General features: G+C 37.0%; 1 protein-coding gene across 1 annotated transcript; it reads left to right on the top strand.

Moving 5' to 3' along the window:
* The first annotated feature begins 1,566 nt into the window (after window positions 1-1,566).
* Window positions 1,567-22,758, top strand: LOC102587854 (triacylglycerol lipase 1). The gene is made up of 9 exons (XM_006339325.2): window positions 1,567-1,800; window positions 2,283-2,393; window positions 13,560-13,700; window positions 19,787-19,897; window positions 19,994-20,137; window positions 20,222-20,262; window positions 20,350-20,426; window positions 21,745-21,840; window positions 22,254-22,758. Exons 1-9 carry the CDS (start codon window positions 1,642-1,644, stop codon window positions 22,577-22,579), a joined length of 1,206 nt encoding a protein of 401 aa, XP_006339387.2. The 5' UTR covers window positions 1,567-1,641; the 3' UTR covers window positions 22,580-22,758.
* The last annotated feature ends 334 nt before the right edge of the window (window positions 22,759-23,092 follow it).

The raw sequence follows: 23,092 nt of genomic DNA, 5'->3' as shown, positions 1-23,092 counted from the left end.
AGTAACACATCCATCTGTTAAATTTAACTGATGGCCCCACTAAAATATAAAATACCCAAAGCTCCCTTTCTCCTTCATCAGCTGAAAAGCATAGCCTAATTTTTCTCCTTTTCCTTCTTCTCCCTTCTTTGTTCTCCGACGATCATAATGTTCTAAGCTATTGGCACACCGCCGCTAGTCCACCAGCCAGCTGCTGTTCTCCACTTCCGTCCCTCCTCCACCTCTCTCTGTTCCCTCTGTTGTAGCTCTAATTCAAAGATAGGATTTCTAAAAAAAATTAAATTTATTGTTTAGTTAGAAAATTAGTTTGTTTTTCACATTGTTGGGCAACATTTTTCAGTTTTTTAAATTTGCCACAAGGGGCTGATGAAACATCAACCAAGCAAATTTCATGTTGAAGGTATTGTAAAAACGAATTCACAATTTCTATAAAACAAGATCGAACTCAGTCCTTACACTTTTATCAAAAGCAGAACTCAATTATTTGAACCACATTTTTGAGATGTAAAAGTCTTAAAAGTGGAAGAGGGATCCGACTGAGGCAAAAAAAAAAACCGCACAAGCTCTCTGAAACAGAGCTTTTGATGGGAAGACATGGAAAATGAGGGAGAAAGTAAAGCTTTTGGCTGTTTTATTTATTTAGTGGGGTTGGTGTTAAATTTAACAGAGGAATCTGTTATTTTTAGGGCAAAGAATCAAAATGAGTACTTTCTATGATACATTAAGGACCATATGAATCACATGAAATATTTTAAGGATCAAAATAAAGCAATCCTTATATATTAAGGATCATTTTGATCATTTTCTCGTCTACTTCATTAACCATTTGTAGCGTCTTTTATAGACACAAAAGGGTAATACATTACTTGGAAAATGGAACTTGCTACAGTATTTTTACTTGGTCATTAATTTGCCACAATTTGAAGCTTACCTGACATCCACTTTTACAATAAATTCCATTTTATTCTTAGTTATAATTTACACACTTATCACATTCCATTTTGAACCTCTTTGTCTGACAATAACGCTCTATTTGGATCATTGTTACCCATTGTTTTATAATGTATTGTATTGTATTGTACTCTATTGTACTGTACTGTATGGTAGATACAATATTTGGCTAGATAGTTTGTTTGTTGTTGTTTAATAACATTTTAATTGTTTGGTTTGATTATATCGTACTGTATTGTAATTTATAAATTTACTAATATATCCTTAATTATTCTAGGGTAGGAGGTTTGACTAGAATTAAATAATATAGGGTAAAGGGTAAAATAATATTTTGAAATATTATGTAAAGATATAATTGGAAAAAGAAATTAAGTAATAATGGGAACACACCAAATCGGTTGTTCCATAAAATAGGGGTTTTCATTGTTACGCAACAACGAAATTTAACAATACAATACAATATATTTTAAGTAACAATCAAAACAAATATTGTAAATATAATAACGATACAATACAATGGGTAACAATGATCAAACAGAGTGTAAATGTTTTTATAATTTTAGGCTAGGATTGGAAAGTCAACAGCAACTTGGTGTGAGAGATAAAAAAAAATATGATTACCTCACTCCTCACCTCTGCTGTCGTTGCTTTACAAGCACATGCTTCCAGGTCTCTTCGTGGCCGGAGAAAATGGATCATCCTCGCGCACTTGCCGCGCTTATTATGTTTCTCCTGTTCTCTGTCGGTGATTTCACCGCCGTTCCACAACTCCGGCGAAAGTCTCAAGTTACAGGAGGTCTATGCGCTCACCTCATACAATCTGCTGGTTTCCCTTGCACAGAGCACCAGGTACCCTTTCTATCGCCTCCATCCATGTCTAATGTATATATAACATGCGGATAATCTTCAGCATTAACATCTTTTCCTCATAAATCTCCAATGTATGTGTGTTTAGACAAGGAGCGTTGGGTAAGTTAATTACTGATTAAAAATTGCAGTATAATGATTTATCTCAGCATTGGACTCGTAAGTGTGCCTGAGTTGAGAGATTTAGTTAGAGATGATACATGTATGGCTGATTGATTGATGATTTCTTTTTATCCAAATTGTGGATTTTTTTTCTTTCTGGAGTTCAGTTCAAATATCCTATATGGAAGCTATGAAAAATATGAATTACTTGAATTCGAGGTACATAGAAATATAGACATAGTGTTCCTTGAGATGATATTCTTTTACTTTATGCTGTATTCAATCATAATAGCCCTTGTGTGACACTTTTAGTCGCTGATTCAACTGATTTTTTTTTTTTGGTGTGTAATGAATCCACGTAGACTAAGACAAAGGATGGTTTCCTCCTTGGACTTCAACGTGTGTCATCTCGCTCAACAATTGTCAGAGGAGAAATGGGTCTTCCAGTTCTGCTTATCCATGGACTCTTCATGGTAATGTTGCTAACAAATCTTGAACTTCGTTATTTTCTACCTTTTGAATACTAGGACTTTATTGCAGTTTTGTAACCTGTTTGGAACATACTTAAATTCCTATATATATATATATATATTCTTTGTCTCTGCCTGGCTTGTTTGATTTTCAGCACAGTGCTATGTTGTAGGATCAATGCCCTGAATCTTATAATGATTGGACCAACCTAAGCAGCAGTATTTCTCCAAATCAATCAGAATTTTTTCTGTCAGAAGTTTACTATATCTGAATATCGGGTCTTTACTGGTTCAATTGGCTTCAGTTATCACATTCTGGGATGACTTCATGTTCCTAAAAAAGACTGAAGCTTAAAGTTTGAAGGGATAGCAAGAAGTAAATATGTTCTTTTTGAGATAAAAGAGGCATTGTGTCTTCATGAAGGATATTGTATAAGAATGCTGTTGGAGAGATACCTTTGTGGAGAGCATCTTAGGTTAGGTGAGATAGGTAGGATAACGTCAAAGTTCAGCTGAAGCATCTTGAATAGCATTTAATCTCTACATTTTCATAGATACGTTACCGCCCGTGTCAGCACGGGCTCAACATGAAGAACATTTCGAGTATTTCAAAATTGAATAAATATCAATATATATATATATATATATTTTTGATAACCGAGAAATCCGTCTATGACCCGCCCTTTGGACCAATCACAGCCTTCTAAACTCCGGTGGGATAAATGGGCCCGCCCCTCTACCCTTCTCCACTTAAATACCGGGCTTCGCTTTGCATGGTGTGGGGCTTGAAACTGCGACCTAAGCCACAAATCCTCCACCTTTTGCCACTAGAGCTAGGCCTTGGGGGCAATATCAATATATATTTTATTTACAGGATAACAAAATAATGCATCGTGTTGAAGGCTAGTTGTGGTGTAGTCTAAGTTGTTGTTGTCTTTGATCATAAGACTGAGATCTGTTACATACTGAGACCTGTTACATAAGTTAGAGAATGTGAAGGATTAGCATTCATGAAAATATCAGATTGGAAAAAGGATTGAATCATGGTCAGTTGTCACACATAAGCATAAGTAAAGATTGTCACTTCTATTCTTAAGTTTATAATAAATACACGTAATCAATCATAAGAGTAGTTTATATATATATGGAAAGGATGCAATAAATAATTTGAAGTGGTTTAAACGTTCGGCAGTTGTGTACAGGATCTCAAATCCTTTTATTAGCTTTGCTTTGGTCATCTTCGCCCAAACATAAGTGTATCTCTTCTATTTTATCGCAATGATTTATTCACAGTTTTTAATGATATATTCCCTTCATCTTCTTTTGTTTCTGCACTTCTTCATTCTCTTTTTAACTTCTCAATAGTATTGCGAGCTCTTTTCATTTTATCATCTTCTCAACCGGTATTACAGTTTTCAGCTTTCCTCTTTCACCCTTTGCCCAACTCTTATTCTTTTTCCAAGTTCTTTTGACCGCTTTGTTTCCCCGTTTGACTTAACCTTTTGGAGTTAGAGAGTAACGCGCGGGTGACAAAAGGGTAGAATTCGTCTCTTTATCAGAAAGAATAGTGAAGTTTTGCTATGAATTTAAAATTTTACTTTACAAAAGCCACACTCAAGTATACAAAAGCCTAAGTGGCTTTCTTTTCTTCCTGCTTTCTGTCATAGGGAGTAATCTAAGTGGATTCAAACACGTGAAACTGTGGTTCAAACAGCAAAAGAAAAATTGTTTTCATATTCTACTAATTAGTTAAGTATTAATTAATCTGAAAAGTAGCAGACATTTTAATAAAGCAAAAGCTTAAAGTACAACAAAGATAGCCCGTGCCAGCATGGGCCCAACGTAAAGGACATTTTGAATAGTAAATGTCTAGATTTGATACCAATTAGAAGTTGGATTGCATGTACCATAAGATGCAAACCGTAAACATACCAAGATTGAGAAGATAAGCTTATTACATATTAACTGCTTGATGGATTGAGAAGATAAGCTTATTACCTTTTAACTGCTTGATGGTATTTGCTAAGAAGTCAAGTTTTACAAAATAGTTATGTACAATATATTTACATAAAAAAATGGGATGCATCCTCTCGGTTGTTGTGATCTTTGACCATAAGATTGAAACCTGTTACGTAAGATAGAAAAAGTGAAAAATTAATATTCATATCATCACAATGACTTGAAATATACGTGCATATATACATAAAAGGTGTTGTACAATTACATCAATAGTTATAATATAACTAATATATCAAGCAAAGGCTGATGAGGCTTGCTAGGTAGTAGTTGTTGCGGGGTAAGTCGAAACAGAGACAAATTAAGACACATTGTCAAGTCACTTTCTTTGAAACTAAGCACAGAAAAAATGAGCACCTCATGTGATGAGAACTTTATTGCTTTGTCACATTCAATATTAGACAGTCATAATAAGATTAATCCTTCTAAGCTGGGTACAAAGCTTAGACACCAGGCATTATAGTTAATTACACAATGTCTTTTTTTCTGAAATTTTGATGGATCCTTAAACTAGTACTCGTCAACAACTCAGAAGACCTGTACTAAAATATTCTATCACAAAGTGAAATCTTATATAACGGCTTAGTTAAGAAAACAAATGGAAGGAAAGTTAGCAAGAGACATAAAAACTTTGGAAGGTAGAAGAAATCCACAAAGTGACCAAATTCACTTACTTGTAGCCCCTGTTCGTAAAGTTCTCATTTTCTTTTCTCCTCTTCCTTCATTCCAGAATCCAAAAAATAAAAGTAAATAGAGAGAGTTAGCTCTGTCATTCACAAACAGAAAGACAGTTTGATGTAGATAAGGAAATTAGAAAATTACTACATGAGGCTTGGTCGACTATGATCTGGAAGAAGGCTTTCGGGGTGAACATTTATGAAATGTATGGTGATAAGTTCCTCTTCAAATTCCCCAACAAGCACATGGCTGAGCAAACCTTACAAGGGCAGTGGAGTTGGAAGAATGAAACTTTCAGCTTGGAGTGGTGGAACCCAATGGTAGGGTCAAGGGTGTGTACCTAATAGCACGATGTCCACCGGAACTTGGATTAGAATTGTCGGAATCCCTTTGTATCTATGGTTACAAAAAGTCTTCCAAGAAATTGGAACCCTATGTGGCGAATGGGTGGCCACAGAAGAAGAAACAGAGCTGAAGAACCACATAAAATGGGCTAGTATCTTGGTTTCCAAGAACGGGAGGAATATACCAAAAGAAGTCTTTACTTGGTTGGTAGTGAAATAGGCAACACTAACTCAGGAGAATCTCATGAATAGGGGCGGACCCACTCGGCAAAAAATTATCCGACATATATATGGTAAATTTTTGAATTTATGTAGATATAATAATTTTGAACCCCCTCATGAACAAGAAGAAAGTTGTAGTATAGTGGTAGATCTCCTTTTAAATAAATTGGCCTTCGCGTCCAGGGTTCGAATCCCATTTAAACCCAAAAAAATCCAAACATGCTGAAAGGTGTCTGCTAACGGAACTAACTTTTTGTACTTGTCCCAACAGGACAACAGTGATTTGGTGGACCACATGGAAAGAGAGAAATTTGACATGTTATGAGAGCATTAGTAGTCCCTTACACAGGATTAAAATGAATTGAATTATCACTTTTTTCTATTGGTGCAGTTCTGAATATGTAGATGATCCTATAACTATTATAGATATCCTAGGTTCTTTGTAATATTAGTGCAGTTCTGAATATGTAGATGATCCTATAACTATTATAGATATCCTAGGTTCTTTGTAAGATGAAGTAGGATCTAGTTTAGTTTTGTTGAGTATACTCAACTGTATGCAGCTCCATTATGTAAATTTGGGATCCCAGCCTTTAGTGCTGAAGATTTATACACAAAACTGTTACTTTGTCAAAAAATATCAAAAAAGTGGCGATATCTCGAAATTGTGTTAAGTACTATTTTCCAATCTGGTCGGAAAGCAAAATCAAATTTGAAATGATAGAAGAGTTGCTGAAGAAGAAAGGATAGACAAGGACCCAATTAATCCTGTTATTTAGAGGATAATAGATTGTTCCTACTGTTGTGATTTGTGAAGTACAACAATCCCACTTTTCTTAGGATCTGCCAGCAATAGAATACGAGGAAGGGATCAATTCAAAAACTCCCACAGTGTTTAAAAGAGGAGCACATGAGAAGCATGTGACCTCTTCAAATGAAATTGAAAAATTGGGCCAGCTTCTGAAGCCCAATAAAGAGCCCATAGTTTCCAGAAAAGGTGGGCCTGGTTTCTCAAGCCTAGTCATTTTTAATAGCTTGAGCAATAGCAATGGTTTGGAACAGAATAGATACATCTCTATTGAAACTCCAGAAGTTCAATATCTCCCGGGAACCTATGTTGCTCGGACTCTTCAAAAATGCCAACGGATGCGTGTCGGATTCGCCAAAAGTAGTGTATTTTTGGAGAATCCGAGACGGGTGCGGCATCAAAAGTGAAGAGTCGGCGCAACTAAGCCGGGAGCAGAGTCAGCAACCATGCAGATTAGAAATCTATCGATAATTGAGGAGAGGGAGACAACAAATGTGTGGATAGAAGGTGTGTCAGGAAAAGTAACAGTAGAAGTTGAGCAGCAATTAATAGAACAGCTGACAGGGAGTTAGGGGAGAAAGAGACCGACAATATCGAAAATAGATTAATTGAGGCTGGGAGAGAAACTTACTTACTATAGTAGGGGAATGGGATATTGAGGAGGCAGAACCACTGCAAGTCCAGCAACAACAATCGATAATATGCAAGGGAAGAGAAACATCATTGTGGGTGAAGCAGAATATGATCAAACTAGGCAAAGTTCTTAGAGCAGATTTTCAAGGACTTGAAGAAGAAGCTCTGGAACTACTTCTACAGGTTGATAGTTCTCGACAAGCCAGAAGAATGGAGAATGTGAATTTCTGTAAGAAGACAAGATTTAGAGGTTCTCAAGAGCTAAAAAGTCTTGTGTCTTTTGATGTCAAATTCAAAAACAATGGGGATAGGAGCAAGGGGAGAAGTGAAACAAGCAGTAATTGATGAAGTTCAAACTTGTCTCATGGAATGTTACGGGGTTGAACAATACGGATAAAGGAGATTGGTTAAGATTTTAGTGATAGAATGGAATGTAGACATTATTTGTCTGCAAGAAACTAAACTAGAGGGGAATTTATATGAGGAGGTGAAACAAATTTGGGGAGGTCGATGGGTTAGATTTGCTTGCTTAGAAGCTAGTGGCACCAGAGGGGGTATACTGTTGCTACGGGACAGCAAGGCATGGAAGGGAGAAATCATGGAAATAGGTGCTTACTCATAACCTGCAAATTTGAGGCACAATTGCAAGACTTCTCTTGTCATATCACTGGGGTATATGCTCCTAACTGCTACATAGAAAGAAGATTTGGTATGGGAGGAGATAGGGGCAGTAAGGGGTCTGATGGAAGGTCCTTGGGTAGTATGTGGGGATTTTAATGTGGTCAGTTTCATCTCTGAAAAGACCCTTCGGGGTGGCCCAGTGGTTTGGGCTTGGGACTTCCATTTTGGAGGTCTCAAGTTCGAAACCCCTTGCCAGCGAAAGCAAGGGGTTTGCCTTCAGGGTCGAGCTCGTCGCACCGGACTTGCCTAGTGTGGGTAACCTCTCTTATGTGGTTTGCGAGTTATTGCATAGGAGCGGGGGTTTTACCCTGTGCGCACCCAAAGGGTATCGGCTCCGGGTTTCCCTTGTCATAAAAAAAGATTCATCTCCGAAAAGAGAAACTGTCTAAGAAGTTCAACGGGCATGAGCGAATTATCTAATGTCATTGAAGACTTGAAGCAGATTGATATACAACTTGAAGATAACAATTATACTTTGTTCAAAGGGGATAACCAGAAGATAGCCTCTAATAGCCTCTAGGATTGACAGGATCTTGTTTTCAGGAGAATGGGATGAAAGCTTCAACAATTTAAAACATATACCACTGCAGAGGCTAGGATCTGATCACTCACCTATTGTCTTAGAGGGAGGATTGTGGAACAAGAACAAAAACTACTTCAAATTTGAAAATTGGTGGCTTGACACAGAAGGATTTAATGATAGAATTAAGGAATGGTGGAGCTCTTTCAACTTTTCTGGAAAGTTGGATTTCATCCTTGTATCCAAGCTTAAAGCTCTCAAAATTAAGCTTAAGGAATAGAGCAAGAGTGAACAAGGAAACCTGAGAACAAGAAGAAGGAATTTACTCAATAAACTGGCAGAGTTTGACAAAATAATGGAAGAAAGAAGGCTTACCGAAGAGGAGACAGAAAGGAGGGCAACAAGTTTGTTGGGGTATGAGGAATTGATTAGAAATAAAGAAATATCTTGGAGGCAAAAGTCAAGGTCATTGTGGCTAAAAGAGGGTGATAGAAACACCAATTTTTTTCACAAAATGGCAAATGCACACAAAAGGTACAACATTGACCAACTCATGATTTAGGGGGAATTATCTCAAGATCCAGGAACAATTGAAGGGGAAATTGTGGAATATTACAGAAAGTTATATTTTGAAACCACAAGCGGTAGACTAGCTTATTTGTTTCCTAATTGTCATTTGTCCCAGTCTAACAAATGAGGAAAAAGAGATGCTACAAGGGGTTTTTGAGGAGAGTGAAGTTCTGAGATGTCTAAAGCTATTTGCAACAAACAAAGGACCTGGTCCAGACAGCTTCACAATGGTTTTCTTCATAAAATGTTGGGAGATATTGAAGCAAGACATCATGTTGGTCTTTTAGAATTTCGACGAACACAAAAGATTTGAAAGAAGTCTTAATGCCACTTTCACAACTCTCATTCCAAAGAAAAAATGAGCCAAAGAGTTGAGGGATTTTAGACCAATCAGTTTGATAGGCAGTATATACAAGTTATTTTCCAAAGTACTGGTAGAAAGGTTAAAAGCTGTGATAGCCAAGTTGATTGATCCACAACAAATGGCCTTCATCAAAGGTAGACATATTATGGATGCAATGCTAATAGCTAATGAAGTTGTTGACTCCAGTCTAAAGCATAAAAAGCCTGGAATCTTGTGTAAGCTAGACATGGTGAAGGCATATGACCATGTTGACTGGGAGTACTTATTGGATTCTATGAGAAAAATGGGTTTTGCTCAAAAGTGGATACAATGGGTCAAATATTGCATCTCAACAGTAAGATTTTAAGTGCTTATCAATGGCACACCGCATGATTTTTCAGTGCAGAAAGGGGTTTAAGACAAGGTGACCCTTTGTCACCCTGTCTCTTCTTAATAGCTATGGAGGGTCTTAGTAGCATGATCAAAACAACAAATATGAATGGGTGGCTCAGAGGATTTGATGTGGCCAGAATTGGAGAAGGGAATTTGGAGATAACTCACTTGCAATATGCCGATGAAACTCTGATACTATGTGATGCTGAAGAGGATCAACTCAGGACCTTGAGGGTGATTTTGGTACTTTTTGAAGGGATTTCTGGGTTGCACATTAATTGGAGGAAAAGTTTCCTATATCCAATTAATGAGGTGCAAAACATGGAGATTTTGAATGCAATCCTAGGCGGGGAATTGGGGTATCTACCCACCATCTATCTAGGGATGTCATTGGGAGCAAAAACACAATCAACTGAAATATGGAATAGTGTAATTGAATGGTGTGAAAAGAAATTGGCAAGATGGAAGACTTAGAACCTCTCCAGGGGAGGCAAACTAACTCTCATCAACTCAGTCCTTGATTCACTCTCAACCTACATGATGTCTATTTCCCCATTCTAGATGAGGTTATTAATATGTTGAACAAGGTGAGGAGGAAGTTTCTCTGGCAAGGAAACAATGAAAGGAAGGGTTATAATCTGGTCAAATGGGAAGCAGTAATAATTGGGAAAAGACAAGGGGGATTGGGAATCAGGAACTTGTAATTCCAAAGCAAGTCCCTTAGAATGAAGTGGTCATGGAAGTATAGCAATGAGAACCAGACTCTATGGAGGAATGTTATTAATGCTAAGTATGAAGAGGAAGACCACTGGACGATGAAAGAAATAACAACACCCTATGGAGCTAGTTTATGGATATCTATTAGAATATTATGGAAAACCAACATTAAGGTTAAAGTTGTAAATGGGGCTAAAACTGATTTTTGGAAAGATGAATGGCATGAGGCAGGAAGACTGGAAAATCTGTTCCCCAGATATTCATGCATTAGTCTCTCATCAACAAAAGACTATTGTAGAATTTTGGACTTCCCTTGGATGGAGATTAACTTTAGAAGGCATCTAAATGACTGGGAGATCCAAAGCGTTGCAGATTTCTTCAATATTATCGAACAATTCAATGGACTGGAGGTAGGTCAAGATACCTTATGGTGGAAAGGTAATAAGAAAGGTCAGTTCAAAGTAAGTAATGCTTACATGTGGATGAATCAAACACCTCAATGCATAAGCAATTGCTCATGGAAAGGCATCTGGAAAAACGAAACTCCACACAAAGTAGCCTGCTTTATCTGGTTGCTACTTGCTAGCCAAGGAAGCAGCTCTCACGCAAGACAATCTGATGAGGAGAAGGATACCACTTTGTCCTAGGTGTTCTTTTTTTGTGGGGAAATGGCTGAGACAGTTAATCATTTATTTCTTCATTGCAAAGTCACTGGACAGCTATGGAGAATTTTCTTAAATCTCAAAGGCATCTCATGGACTATGCCTGGAAATATTACCGAAGCAATGCAGAGCTGGGAGGAAGCTGGTGTGCAAGAAAAAAACAGAGATATATGGAGAATTGTCCTTGCCTGTATCTGGTGGACAATTTGGAAGGAGAGGAATGCTAGATGTTCTGATAGCATAGAGAATAGTATGCAAAAGATTAAGCTAAACTGCCTTTTGTTACTATGCTTTTGGTGTAATCAAATATATTCAAATACACTATCTCCATAATTGATGCTCTAGATTCAATTTAGATAGGAGTTGGCAGGATTTTGAAGTAAAATTTGTAATATGGTTTTCAGTACAACCTATGTACTGTTTGTGAGAAATATACGAAGTTACCTGTTCAAAAAAAAGAAATTTTACTATTAAACAAAACAGTGGAAAAACAGTTTTGAATATGTCAATGTAGGAAACTCACCCAATTTGGATATCTTGCAGATGGTTATAGAGCTGCCACCTCTTGCCAAAATAAATGGATGAACTTCCATTGATAGAGGCAAGGATTCATGAACTTTAATTTCTATGGAAGTTTCATGATAATTTATTCAAAATAATTGAAATAAGATGAGGAAAAAGCTAAACCTGTTTCGAATATAAGTAATGAGTCTCTCATGAGAGGAAATTTTGCTCGCTTGAAACATTAGCAGCCTCATAGGTCGATCCATTAAACAATTTGATAATAATTAAGCGGGCAACATGATACTATATGCTCGTTTCTGCTTTATTTGCTCGTTAATCTGCGCTGGCAGAGCCTCTTTCCTATTATCTTGCATCACTCTTTATAATTTTGGTTCAATATTTCAACAACACTAGTCTATTTGCTGATTTAAAATTTGAATTATATGTTTAACATTGATTAATATGCATATATGTCGACATATTTCAGCTTCTTTAGCCTCTAACTCAATCTCTCAATTTATGGTTTCAGTGTTTCTGTTTCCTCCAACAATCCTTGTTGGGTTTCAAGAGGTTCATGAGTTGCTGTTTTGCATGTATTAATCATTGTTGGATCCTTGAAAGCATTCACTTTCACAGCTCAAAAAATTCATAGATAATCAAAGGGATAAAGCATTCACTTTGAAATTATATCTGAATCGGAAAAGGGTACATGTTTGGTGAAAGAAAGGCATGTATACAATGCACGGAAATGGAAATAAGGCTTATCACTTTGGCAAGCTGAAATGAGGAAAATACCCTCATTTTTCAGTTGAATGACAAATAACCAGACATGTTGAAACTGTCCTTTCTATTATATAGAAATAAAGAAACAAAGCAAATGATGTGTCAGTAGAATAGTTCTGTTAATCTCAAACTAGCTCAATCTTATTAGATGTATTGTGTGGTTGTTTAATGTTGTATCTGCTATATTGCCTTACTTTTGAAGTACCTTTTTGGTACTCAACAATCAATTATATACCTTATCTTATAATTTTTTTATCTACTATTTGACCTTACTTCATTAGGAAACGCAACTCAAAGTTAATGTTTTTGGATCTTAGTGTTAGTGTTCCACATGGGCTGAGGGAGCGGGTTGTTGTTTCCTTGTATGGTTTTGGGTAATCCTCATCTCAATAGCTTTAGAAGTTGAGTTCAAGGATGCACATTGAGCTTGAGTTGAAATTTTAAATTCAGGGTTTGAGGCTATGGTTGTTCAGGTTCATTTTCTTTTGCATATATTCAGGATTTTAATGATTAATAGTAAGCTAGTGCAATGTAGAATAAAGGCGTTCAGGATATTTGCAGCTTTTATGTTTTGGAGTCTCAATAAATTGAGCATTTATGTAGTAATAACAAATAACCATCCTGTTCAGAGACTTTATATGAAAAACAATATTCTTTGGCACTCAGGTAATAGTAGCAGTAAAGAAGTCATGCTCTGTTTCTTCTGTTAGTTTGGATGCCGGGTGGCCATAACATGCCATAAACACATTTCTCAGAATAATCAGTGAGAAACAAATTTAATTACTAAACAATGTCTATTTGGGCCATTTTCTAGTACAATCACAATTCTCTATTATGAGCGGTGACTAACCTCCATCTTATGGGAACTTCAGCCTTGAAAGTTCAGATCATTTTATATTCAGCTAGTACTGCTTCCACTGATACATTTCTTTGCATGTAAGGAACTTATGTAGATGCTCAATTTAGATAATTTTAAATCATCTGAAGAAAAAGGAAGTGTTTGAAATACTCTCAAGCTGTATCAGAACACACAGCTCAGTAACTAGTGTTAACCATTTCCCAATTCACCAAAGGTAGCATACCCATGTTTACTAGTCATTCGAAAAGTAAGAGTTAAGTTGGAGTTCTTTAAGGTAGCAAGTCATTTGGATTGTAACAGTACAGTTTATAGTTCTTTGCTTGAAGCATACCAATATCCTACAAACGAGTACAGAGCGATACTTGCATTTATGGTACAGTTGACGACTGATCTATTCCCCAACAACTGAACTTTTGCAGAATCTTGATTTATGCAGGCAGGTGATGCATGGTTCATGAATTCTGCTAGTCAGTCATTGGGCTTTATCCTTGCTGATCAAGGTTTTGATGTCTGGGTTGGAAATGTGCGTGGCACACATTGGAGTCATGGGCATGTATCTTTATCAGTGAAAAATAAGGTATTATTTCTATCTTATGTATGTATAATGTATACGAATAGTTTTCTAGTTTTGCATATGTTTTGTCCTTCATGAGGTAGTCTAGAAGCTGCCAGGAATCATACTTGATGGGTTCAACCATTATTCTTTAGCACTGAATCCATTGCACAGTGGAATTATGGGTTCAAATATTTTTCAAAATTTTAGTGATCTTTTACCTATATATCTATACACTGTTTGAAAAATGATATATTTAGCCGAACACATTCATTTCACATTGCATCCCCCACATGCATTTGTTTTGCATGCCACGGCGAAGCCTTTGTTTTCCTGCCTTCTTAAAGGGTCGGCTATCTGTGACATCGGAAATAAAAGGCTGAGTCATGGAAAGTCTACGGTAGACCCTGGTGGTTTTCTTTGGTGATGATAATAATAATCACTTTTTGCCTCTTAAATAATCTACAATAATTTTTGCAAAATTGAAGGAGAGAACACTGTATATACGAGTCAAATGATAAGCAGAACAGCTCCAAAGAAGGAATCTAACTGTGCGAAGCTGAGATGCTCAACTGGAACAACCCCCACTTGGAGTTAAATTGTCTTGAAGTTTTAAATCTGTTGTACACAGGAACATGGTACATGATCTGGGCTTAGGCTATTGTGTCATATAATAACAGAAATTGAAGAACAAGAACAAGAGTAATGTCAAATTATGCTCAATTAGTCATTTATCAAACATGAGTTGCACTCTAAGCTACTCTGCAAACAGATCTTGCGGAAGGAACAATGGAGGAACTATTTTATTGATCTCTTTTGTTTTTGCTTCAACTGGAAAAAGAATACAAGCTTGACTATATATAGTCTACAATTAGCTCATTCAGCTGTCATCTTTCCTCTAATCTAACCGACTCAAATTAGACAGCTAACAACTCCACTAACAGTCCACTCACAGTGACTCTAACTAACTAACTAACTTTGGCTAGTTTTAATACTCCTCCTCAAGCTGGAGGGTGAAAAATATCGAGAACCCCCAGCTTGGATAACAAGAACTGTGTTGTGCCACTCCCAACCCTTTTGTCAACAAGTCTGCAAGCTGAAACTTAGTGGACACATGAACTGGATGTATGAGGCCTTCCTTGAGCTTTTCCCTAACAAAATGATAGTCGATCTCGATGTGTTTCCTGCGTTCATGGAATATAGGATTCGCAGCAACCTGTATAGCTGCCTTGCTATCACAGTAGAGCTGTATAGGAGTTAATACATTCACAGATAAGTCCTTCAATAATCCAACCATCCAGATGACGTCAGCAACTGCATCAGCCATGCTGCGATATCTGCTTCTGCTGAGCTACGACTTACAGTCTGTTGCTTCTTGGATTCCCAAGAAATCAATGAAGCACCTAGTTGTAGAACAAAACCTGTGACTGATCTCCTCGTATTAGGACAGCCAGCCTAGTTTGAGTCACAGTGTACTACCAAATTTTCTATGGGACATTTTCTCAGGAATATGACCAACCCTAACCCTGGTGAACCTTTACCATATCTTACCACTCTTAATGCAGCCATCCAATGTGATTGCTTAGGCTGTTGCATAAACTGCCTCAGCAATTGGACGGCAAAACAAATGTCTGGCCTAGTAATTGTCAAGTAAATCAATTTCCCAATGAGCTTTTGATATCTGCATGTGTCTTCAAATAAAGGATCATCATGGACTCCTGTGCACTCATAACTGTAGTAAGCTTAATATTGGCCTCCAGTGGTATGTGAGTAGGTTTGGCTCATGCTAATCCTACATCAGATATAAGTTCCAATGCATACTTCCTCTGATTCATCAAAATCCCATGTTGAGACCTCAAAACTTCAATTCCTAGGATATACTTTAATTCCCCTAGATCTTTGACTTTGAACTAACTGTGCAAATACTTCTTTGCATCATCAATAAGTTTAATGTTGCTTCCTGTAAGTAGAATATCATCTACGTATATGAATAGGATCACAATATCACCACCATAGTGTTTAGTGATGAAAGAATGATCATGTGAGCTTTGCTTATAGCCTGCATCAAGCAGGGCAGTGGTCAATTTAATGTTCCACTGTCTTGAAGCTTGCTTGAGTCCATATAGTGACATTAATAATTTGCACACTCTAGTCTCCCCCTTACCATGAAATCCCTGAGGCAAAGACATATAAACTTCCTCATATAGGTCTCCTTGTAAGAATGCATTGCTTACATCCATTTGAAAGAGATTCCAATCCTTAGATGCTGCCACAATTATAACTGTTCTAACTGTTCCCATCATTGCTACTGGTGAAAAGGTTTCATGGTAATCCAAACTTTCCTTTTGAGTGTATCCTTTTGCTACCAATCTTACCTTGTACTTGTCAATGTCTCCATTAGCGTTGAGCTTGACTTTGTATACCCACTTGGATCCTATGGGGTGCTTACCAGGTTGCAATGGCATTAGTTCCATGTCTGATTCTCCTCTAGGGCATTGATTTCTTGCTGCATGGCATCAACCCATTAAATATGTTGAGATGCCTCTTCAAATGTTCTTGGTTCTTGGACAGCTGAAAAAGAGCTCAAATAGGCCTGATATTTTCTAGATAAGTGTGTATAACCAATGTAGTTAGCAATGGGATATGTGCAATTTGTTACAGATTTAGCAGAAGTAACATAATCATTGAGCCATATAGGTGGTTTAACACTTCTTGAAGGCCTTCTTGGAATAACTGGAGGTGGAACCACTTGTGCATCATCAGGGACATCTGCATGAACAACTTCATTGATGGCTGTAGGATACCCTGGTGGATCTTCATCAGCACCTGCAAGTTCCATAGCTCCTGAACTTGTGGTTGTAGTGGTCTCAACAGTCAAATAATGTGGATTTTTAACTTGTACAACTTCTTGCATGATTGTATCAGGAAAGTAAACATTTTCCTGAGTATGGTTTTCTTCAACAGCCAAATCATTTACAGCTCCAAGTGGTGTGACAGCAAACATATCTTCAACCTCACAATGTGTTCGATCCTTAAAAGGAAACATTATTTCTTCGAATGTTACATCTCTGCAGACAAACAGAAGTCCAGTATCACATTCATATAGCTTGTATCCCTTTTGGTTCTCACAAAAACCTATCATGACTGCTCTTCTAGCCCTTTCTTAAAATTTATCACCTCTAGGCAGCACACTAGCAAAACAAAGACATCCAAAGACTTTTAGGTGATCAATCTTTGGTTGTTTCCCAAATAACATCTCATATGGTGATTTGTCATTTAAGACCAGTGAAGGTAGTTTGTTTATCAGATACACAACAGTTCTTATACATTCCCCCCTAGAATCAGATGGGTATTCCACTCTGAAACTTCAAGGCTCTAGCCACCTCTAAAATGTGTTTGTGCTTTCTTTCAACTAGCCCATTTTGTTGAGGAGTGTAAGCACAACTAGTTTGATGAATGATTCCTTTTGAACGAAATAAATCAACACATTGAGAATTAACAAATTCCCTACCATTATCAGATCTAAACATTTTAATAGACACATCAAACTGATTCTTTATTAATGACAGGAAATTTTGCAACACAGTGAACACTTCACTCTTTGACTGAATTAAGCAGACCCAAGTATATCTACTGTAGTCATCTACCAATGTAACAAAATAGTGCTTCATTCATATGTAGGCCTTTTATAAGGCCCCCAATCATCCAGGTGGACTAAATCAAAACAGGCTATAGTCTTAGTGGTACTACTTCGAAATTTAAGTCTATGTTGCTCAGATAATGGACATATGTGACAGGTGTCATGGACATGGGAATGCACTTTCCTCGGAAGAGAGGAAATGTGTTGCATAGCTGCACAAGATGGATGTCCAAGCCTGTAATGCCATAAAATATCTTCTACACTGCTAGAGATCTTAGTTGAAAGATTTGTTGATGTATCTGAAGTTGGACTAGAAATAGATTCTTTGAGAATGTATAAGCCTTCTCTTTCCTTACCAATCCCCATGACCTTGCCATTGGAGAGTGCCTGAAATATACAAAAATCAGGGAAGAAGGTAACAGCACACAAGATAATTCTCTGGTTAGCTTGGAAACTGAGAGTAAATTGAATTTAAACTCAGGAACATGCAACACATTGTGTATAGCTTGATCTCCCATAATCATTGTCTTTCCTTCATTGTTGATTTGAGACATGTCACCTGTAGGAACCTGGACTTAAAAACAGCATGTGGACTTCTAAGTGAAGTAAGAAGTTCCTTAAATGGAGTAACATGATGAGATGCACCTGTATCAATAATCCCGTCATGCACTAAGGCACTGGACAGTAAAGCAAGGATACCTGCTAGATTAGCTGAATACTGTGATGGCTCTTCATTCCCCATCATGTGCAACATCTAATCATATTGACGATCACTGAAGAAATGGCCCTGTGAGGAGGACGGCTTTGCTGAAGTGTAAGTGGAGTTAGCTCGAGGCCTGAACCCTGATGAACCACCTCTAGCAGCAGGCCTAGGTGGTCGATAACCACCTGAGTTATGTTGAAATCGACCCTGAGGCCTGAGGTCTGTATCCAGTGGGCTGATTCTGAGTATTTCCAAAAGAGTTGGAACCATCACCTTGAACACCTTCATTAGATCTAGAATATCCTGCACCATCATTACTATTGTCCCTCTTATGGCTCTGGAATCCAGGAGGATAACCAATCAAGCGATAACAATTGTCCTTTTTATGGTTTCGATACCCACAATATTCACAAAAAAGATCAAACCTCTGAAGACCACCTGAAGCTCCAGGTTCCTTCTTTGGAGATGGTTTATAGGTTTGTGCTCTGCTAGCAAAGTCACTGCCTCCTTGGCATCAACAACTCCTAAAGTTCTTTGGCTCTCCTCTTGTGATACTACAGCCTAAGCTTCATTCACAGTAACAATAGGATTCCTTGCCAGAATACTACTTCGAATTTGACTATAACTTTCATTTAGGCCCATAAGAAATTGCAGCAGTCTTTGAAATCTTAAATGCTCCAAATAAGGTCATGATTCCCCACAGTCACACTGAGGCAATGGTGCCATGATATCTAATTCATGCCATGAATCCTTCAATTTAGAGTAATAAGTAGTTACAGAATCCATACCTTGCCGTAAGGTTGCAATATCAGTCCAGAGATGGTAAATTCTCGTTAGATTCGATCAATCAAAACGCTCCTTGAAGTCAAGCCAAACTTGTTTCGCATGTGATGCATATAGGATCTTCAGCATTAGTTCAGCTGCAACCGTACAACCGATCCATGAGAGGACAATCGCATTGCGGTTTTCCCACAATTCAGCCAATTCACCTTTGTACTGATGCTTTGCACATGTTCCATCGATGAATCCCAGCTAGCCTTTGCCTCGAAGATAAGCTTTGCTCAATCAAGGAGTAGTCTTCGATCCCTTATTTTCCTTAGGTGTACCCATGTAGTTCCTATTTACAGAGGATTGGGAGGTGTTTCGGAGACCATATTTTGTAGGTTCTCCTTTTTTTGGCATATCTCTTGTATATGGCCAAGTTGGCCTTGTTATTATGAATGAAATACTTTACTTGATTAAAAAAACAGAATTAAGGAGCAGTGACAGAAATAACACAATACATAGCATGTAGAGATTAAGATATATTCAGCAAATGAGTAGATAAATCATGCACTTTTAGTATGTAAACTAGTAAAAAATCATCAACAATTTGCATATGATACACAAGTTTTTAAGAATTCAAGTTGGCTCAACAACTCTGTTTGAAAGTTGAAACTATGATGATATTCTTCTTTCCACATCAAATCTTCATAGATAACCTAAGTAATATCGTATATTTTTACTTATTTTTTTGCCAGTTTAATATACTTCTACTAATGATGTTGGCTATGCCAGTGAACTCTTTTTCATGCTTAACCTATATATTTGTCATATTGGACAGAGAATGTGTCAGTTATTGCCAGATATTTCATGCTTTTCTTTGTTCTTATGAAAATATAAATTATTGCAGAAATCATATATGCAGTTCCTGATGATGTGCTAGTTACCAAATAAAGACAACTGTTTGTATTGGAAATGTCTTACATCCTCTATTGATTGTCTTAGGAATTTTGGGACTGGAGCTGGCAAGAGTTGGCTCTTTATGATCTTGCAGAAATGATTCGATATGTCAATAAGATCACAAAAGCAAAAATATTTGTTGTAGGACATTCACAGGTTTGATTCTTTCATAGCATCTATGTCTTATGTAACTGGAAGGTTTTCTATCATTGACATAGCATCTTATGTTTCTTTTCCTCATTTTATATTCAGGGAACAATCATGTCTCTTGCTGCTTTTACTAAGCCAGATATTGTGGATATGGTCAAAGCTGCAGCACTCCTTTGCCCTATATCATATTTGGATCATATCACCTCAGATTTTGTGCTTGGATTAGTCAAAATACGTCTTGATGAGGTGAAGAAATAGTGGCTCGCCATGTTAGTCTCACTATATATATGACTTCAGAAATACTCTGACAAATTTTATGGTATGCATTAGGTAATTCTTGCATTGGGGATCCATCAACTTAATTTCAAAAGGTTCTGCAGAATCTTTCACTTCTTTATCCAGTGTTCTTATGATCTAGTGCCTTCCTTTAAACTTTTGACACATTATAATTTTTGCAGTAATATGGGGACTCAAATCATGGATATGATGTGCGATGGGCATATTCACTGTGACATCTGGCTTAGTGCTATTACAGGTTCTTCTTTATTATACATTCTCCATTTCTAGGCATTTCCTACTTGTTCTGTACAAGTTCTCTATTGTACTTCTTAAGTTGGATATCAAGGTATAGGTTTAGCCAGTTGATGTCAAAAAAAATAAAATTGGTTGGTTCTATCATTCTTTTGTCACTAGCATCTTACTGAGACATTTGTTTGCTCTATTATCTCTGCAATTTGGTAAAATGATTATTTTTCTGATTCTAACTTCCCATCATAAGCTTAGATTGGTCAATTGCTGGTCTAGAATGGTTCGGCTATCTTAAGCAAGAATTGGCCAGTTTAAGAGAATATAGATTCTAGTAACATCTTAAAAGTCAGCTCCAAGTAATTTCGAATGTGTCCTCTATGTGAACTTAGTTTGCTGCTTAAAGTTTCAACTGCCACTCACACTAGAGGATTCAATTTTTCATCATATGACTAGCCTTGGAACAGCAATACTTCAAGATTTGATTGAGTACGTTGGATATCCCTACTCCTATTTTAGCAACTATATACTCCCTCTGTCCCATTTTATATGACTTACTTTCCTTTTTAGTCTATCCCAAAAAGAATGACACATTTCTATATTAAGTAACAATATAACTTTAAAATGTTCATTTTACCTTAATGAAATGATTCTAGTCACACAAATATCTATAACTTATTTTAGACCACAAGTTTCAAAAGTCCTTCTTTCTCAAACTCCGTGCCAAGTCAAACTAACGCATATATATTAGGACGGAGAAAGTAAGATTTAGCTATATTAGGCAACAATTCAGTTGATGTAACATAATTAGGCAACTTTATTGAGGATAGTATCCGGAAATCAATGGCAAAAGGAAATGTTGGAAGTAATGTAACACTGTTTCTTAAATACAATAAGGATTGGAAGATTGTTCTTAAGCATTTTTAAACTTTCTGCCTAACTATAGTATTTTACAGTGGTTGAAAAACAAATAACCTGAGCAAGTTTGCTTGAAGTACTTGATAGTCATGTTCAACTTCATGCATAGCATATTGGCTTATCCTTATATAGCAGGTTGTTTATTTATATGGTGTACTGGGCTTGGTCATGGAATTCATTATCAACATATTTCATCCCAAATTGGAATTTTTTTCTTGCTTTGTAATATTCAGTTCACATTAATTTAGTTTCATTATTTTATTCACCATTGATATTTTTTATCTCTATTGATGGTAGTATGGGCTGCTTTATATTTTTTTCCTTTCTTCTAAATGAAGCACTAAACTATCTCAAAAGTATGAACTGTACTATGTCTTTCCGTACTTTCTCGATGATCAATATTCATGCAGGCAAGAATTGTTGCTTCAATGATTCACGGATTGATTTCTATCTTGAATACGAACCTCACCCATCATCCTCGAAGAACTTGCATCATCTCTTTCAGAGTATGTACATACTTTCAGATTATGCAAAATATAATATGCTATTCTTCTTATTATTTTTTTCCAGTGGGATGGGAAATGGTAAGTTTGGCCCCTGGGGTTGGGGTGACAAGGACTGGATGTCAGATCCAGTTTAAATCTAGAACCTTGACCACTAAACCAGTACTTTGGGTTGTCTCCTATTCCCTGTTCATCTCAATTTCTTGAATCAGCTATTTTCAGTTTTCATTTTGTCAATATCTCCCGAACAAGGTTTAAATGAGGACTCTCCTCCTCTTGGGCTCTGTTTTACATCCTTAGTTTCGCCAAATATGTCGATGTTGTTATGATCTGTGCTACTTTGAGTGTGTTCATGTGTAGGGCAACTGCTCATATCGTCATTCTCGTCCTTATTTTCCTGATCCAAAATTTTGCAGTGATCCGTAAAGGGAGTTTTGCTATGTATGATTATGGAATGTGGAAGAACCTCATGCGCTATAACCAACCAAAGCCCCCAGTATTTGATATCAGCCAGATTCCCACATCATTGCCATTGTGGATGGGTTATGGGGGCAATGACGCGTTAGCAGATGCCATCGACGTCCAACATACACTAAAGGGGTTGAAATCCAAGCCAGATCTGCTTTATATTGAGGAATATGGTCATATTGACTTCCTCCTGAGTACAAGGGCAAAAACAGATGTTTATGACGATATGATTAGATTTTTCAATTCTGTACAAAAGGTTAGCAGTTTTAAATAGTGGCTGATTAGTATGTGTCATGTGTGGTGGCCCTGGCCTCTTCCTTGTCCATAGTCTTGTACATAGGATGATGATGTAGCTCGTGCTACCTCTTCAGATCCAAATAATTTCTGGCAAATAAGGTGTGTATATAAAACCATTACCAATCATTGTATATGTGGTTTAAAAGTGTGCAGCTCTATCAGTTCCTTCAGTTTTTAGGCAAAAGCTACTCCCTAAGCACATCTAATCATTGTTGTAAGGAATTTGCTACCTGTTGGCTTTGCCACTGCTTAATACTCTCCTCCGCCCATTGTCAAAAACAGTCGGTCATTTCCACAGCTTTAGAAATGTCTTTTTTGAATCTGCTGAGTGCTGAGGAAACATTGAGGGATTGTTTGGTACGGAGGAAAATATTTTTTTATTTCTTATGTTTGGTCTGTCAAAGTTTTCTGAAAATGTTTTCTAGGAAAACAAATTTCTTAAAAATGAGGAAAAATGACTTACCTAGTGGAGTAGACAACATAAGTTTCA

This window comes from Solanum tuberosum, unplaced genomic scaffold, assembly GCF_000226075.1.
Source record: "Solanum tuberosum cultivar DM 1-3 516 R44 unplaced genomic scaffold, SolTub_3.0 scf00009, whole genome shotgun sequence".
Taxonomy (NCBI): domain Eukaryota; kingdom Viridiplantae; phylum Streptophyta; class Magnoliopsida; order Solanales; family Solanaceae; genus Solanum; species Solanum tuberosum.
The sequence above is the reverse complement of the archived record's forward strand: the minus strand, read 5'-3'. Positions and strand labels throughout refer to the sequence as shown.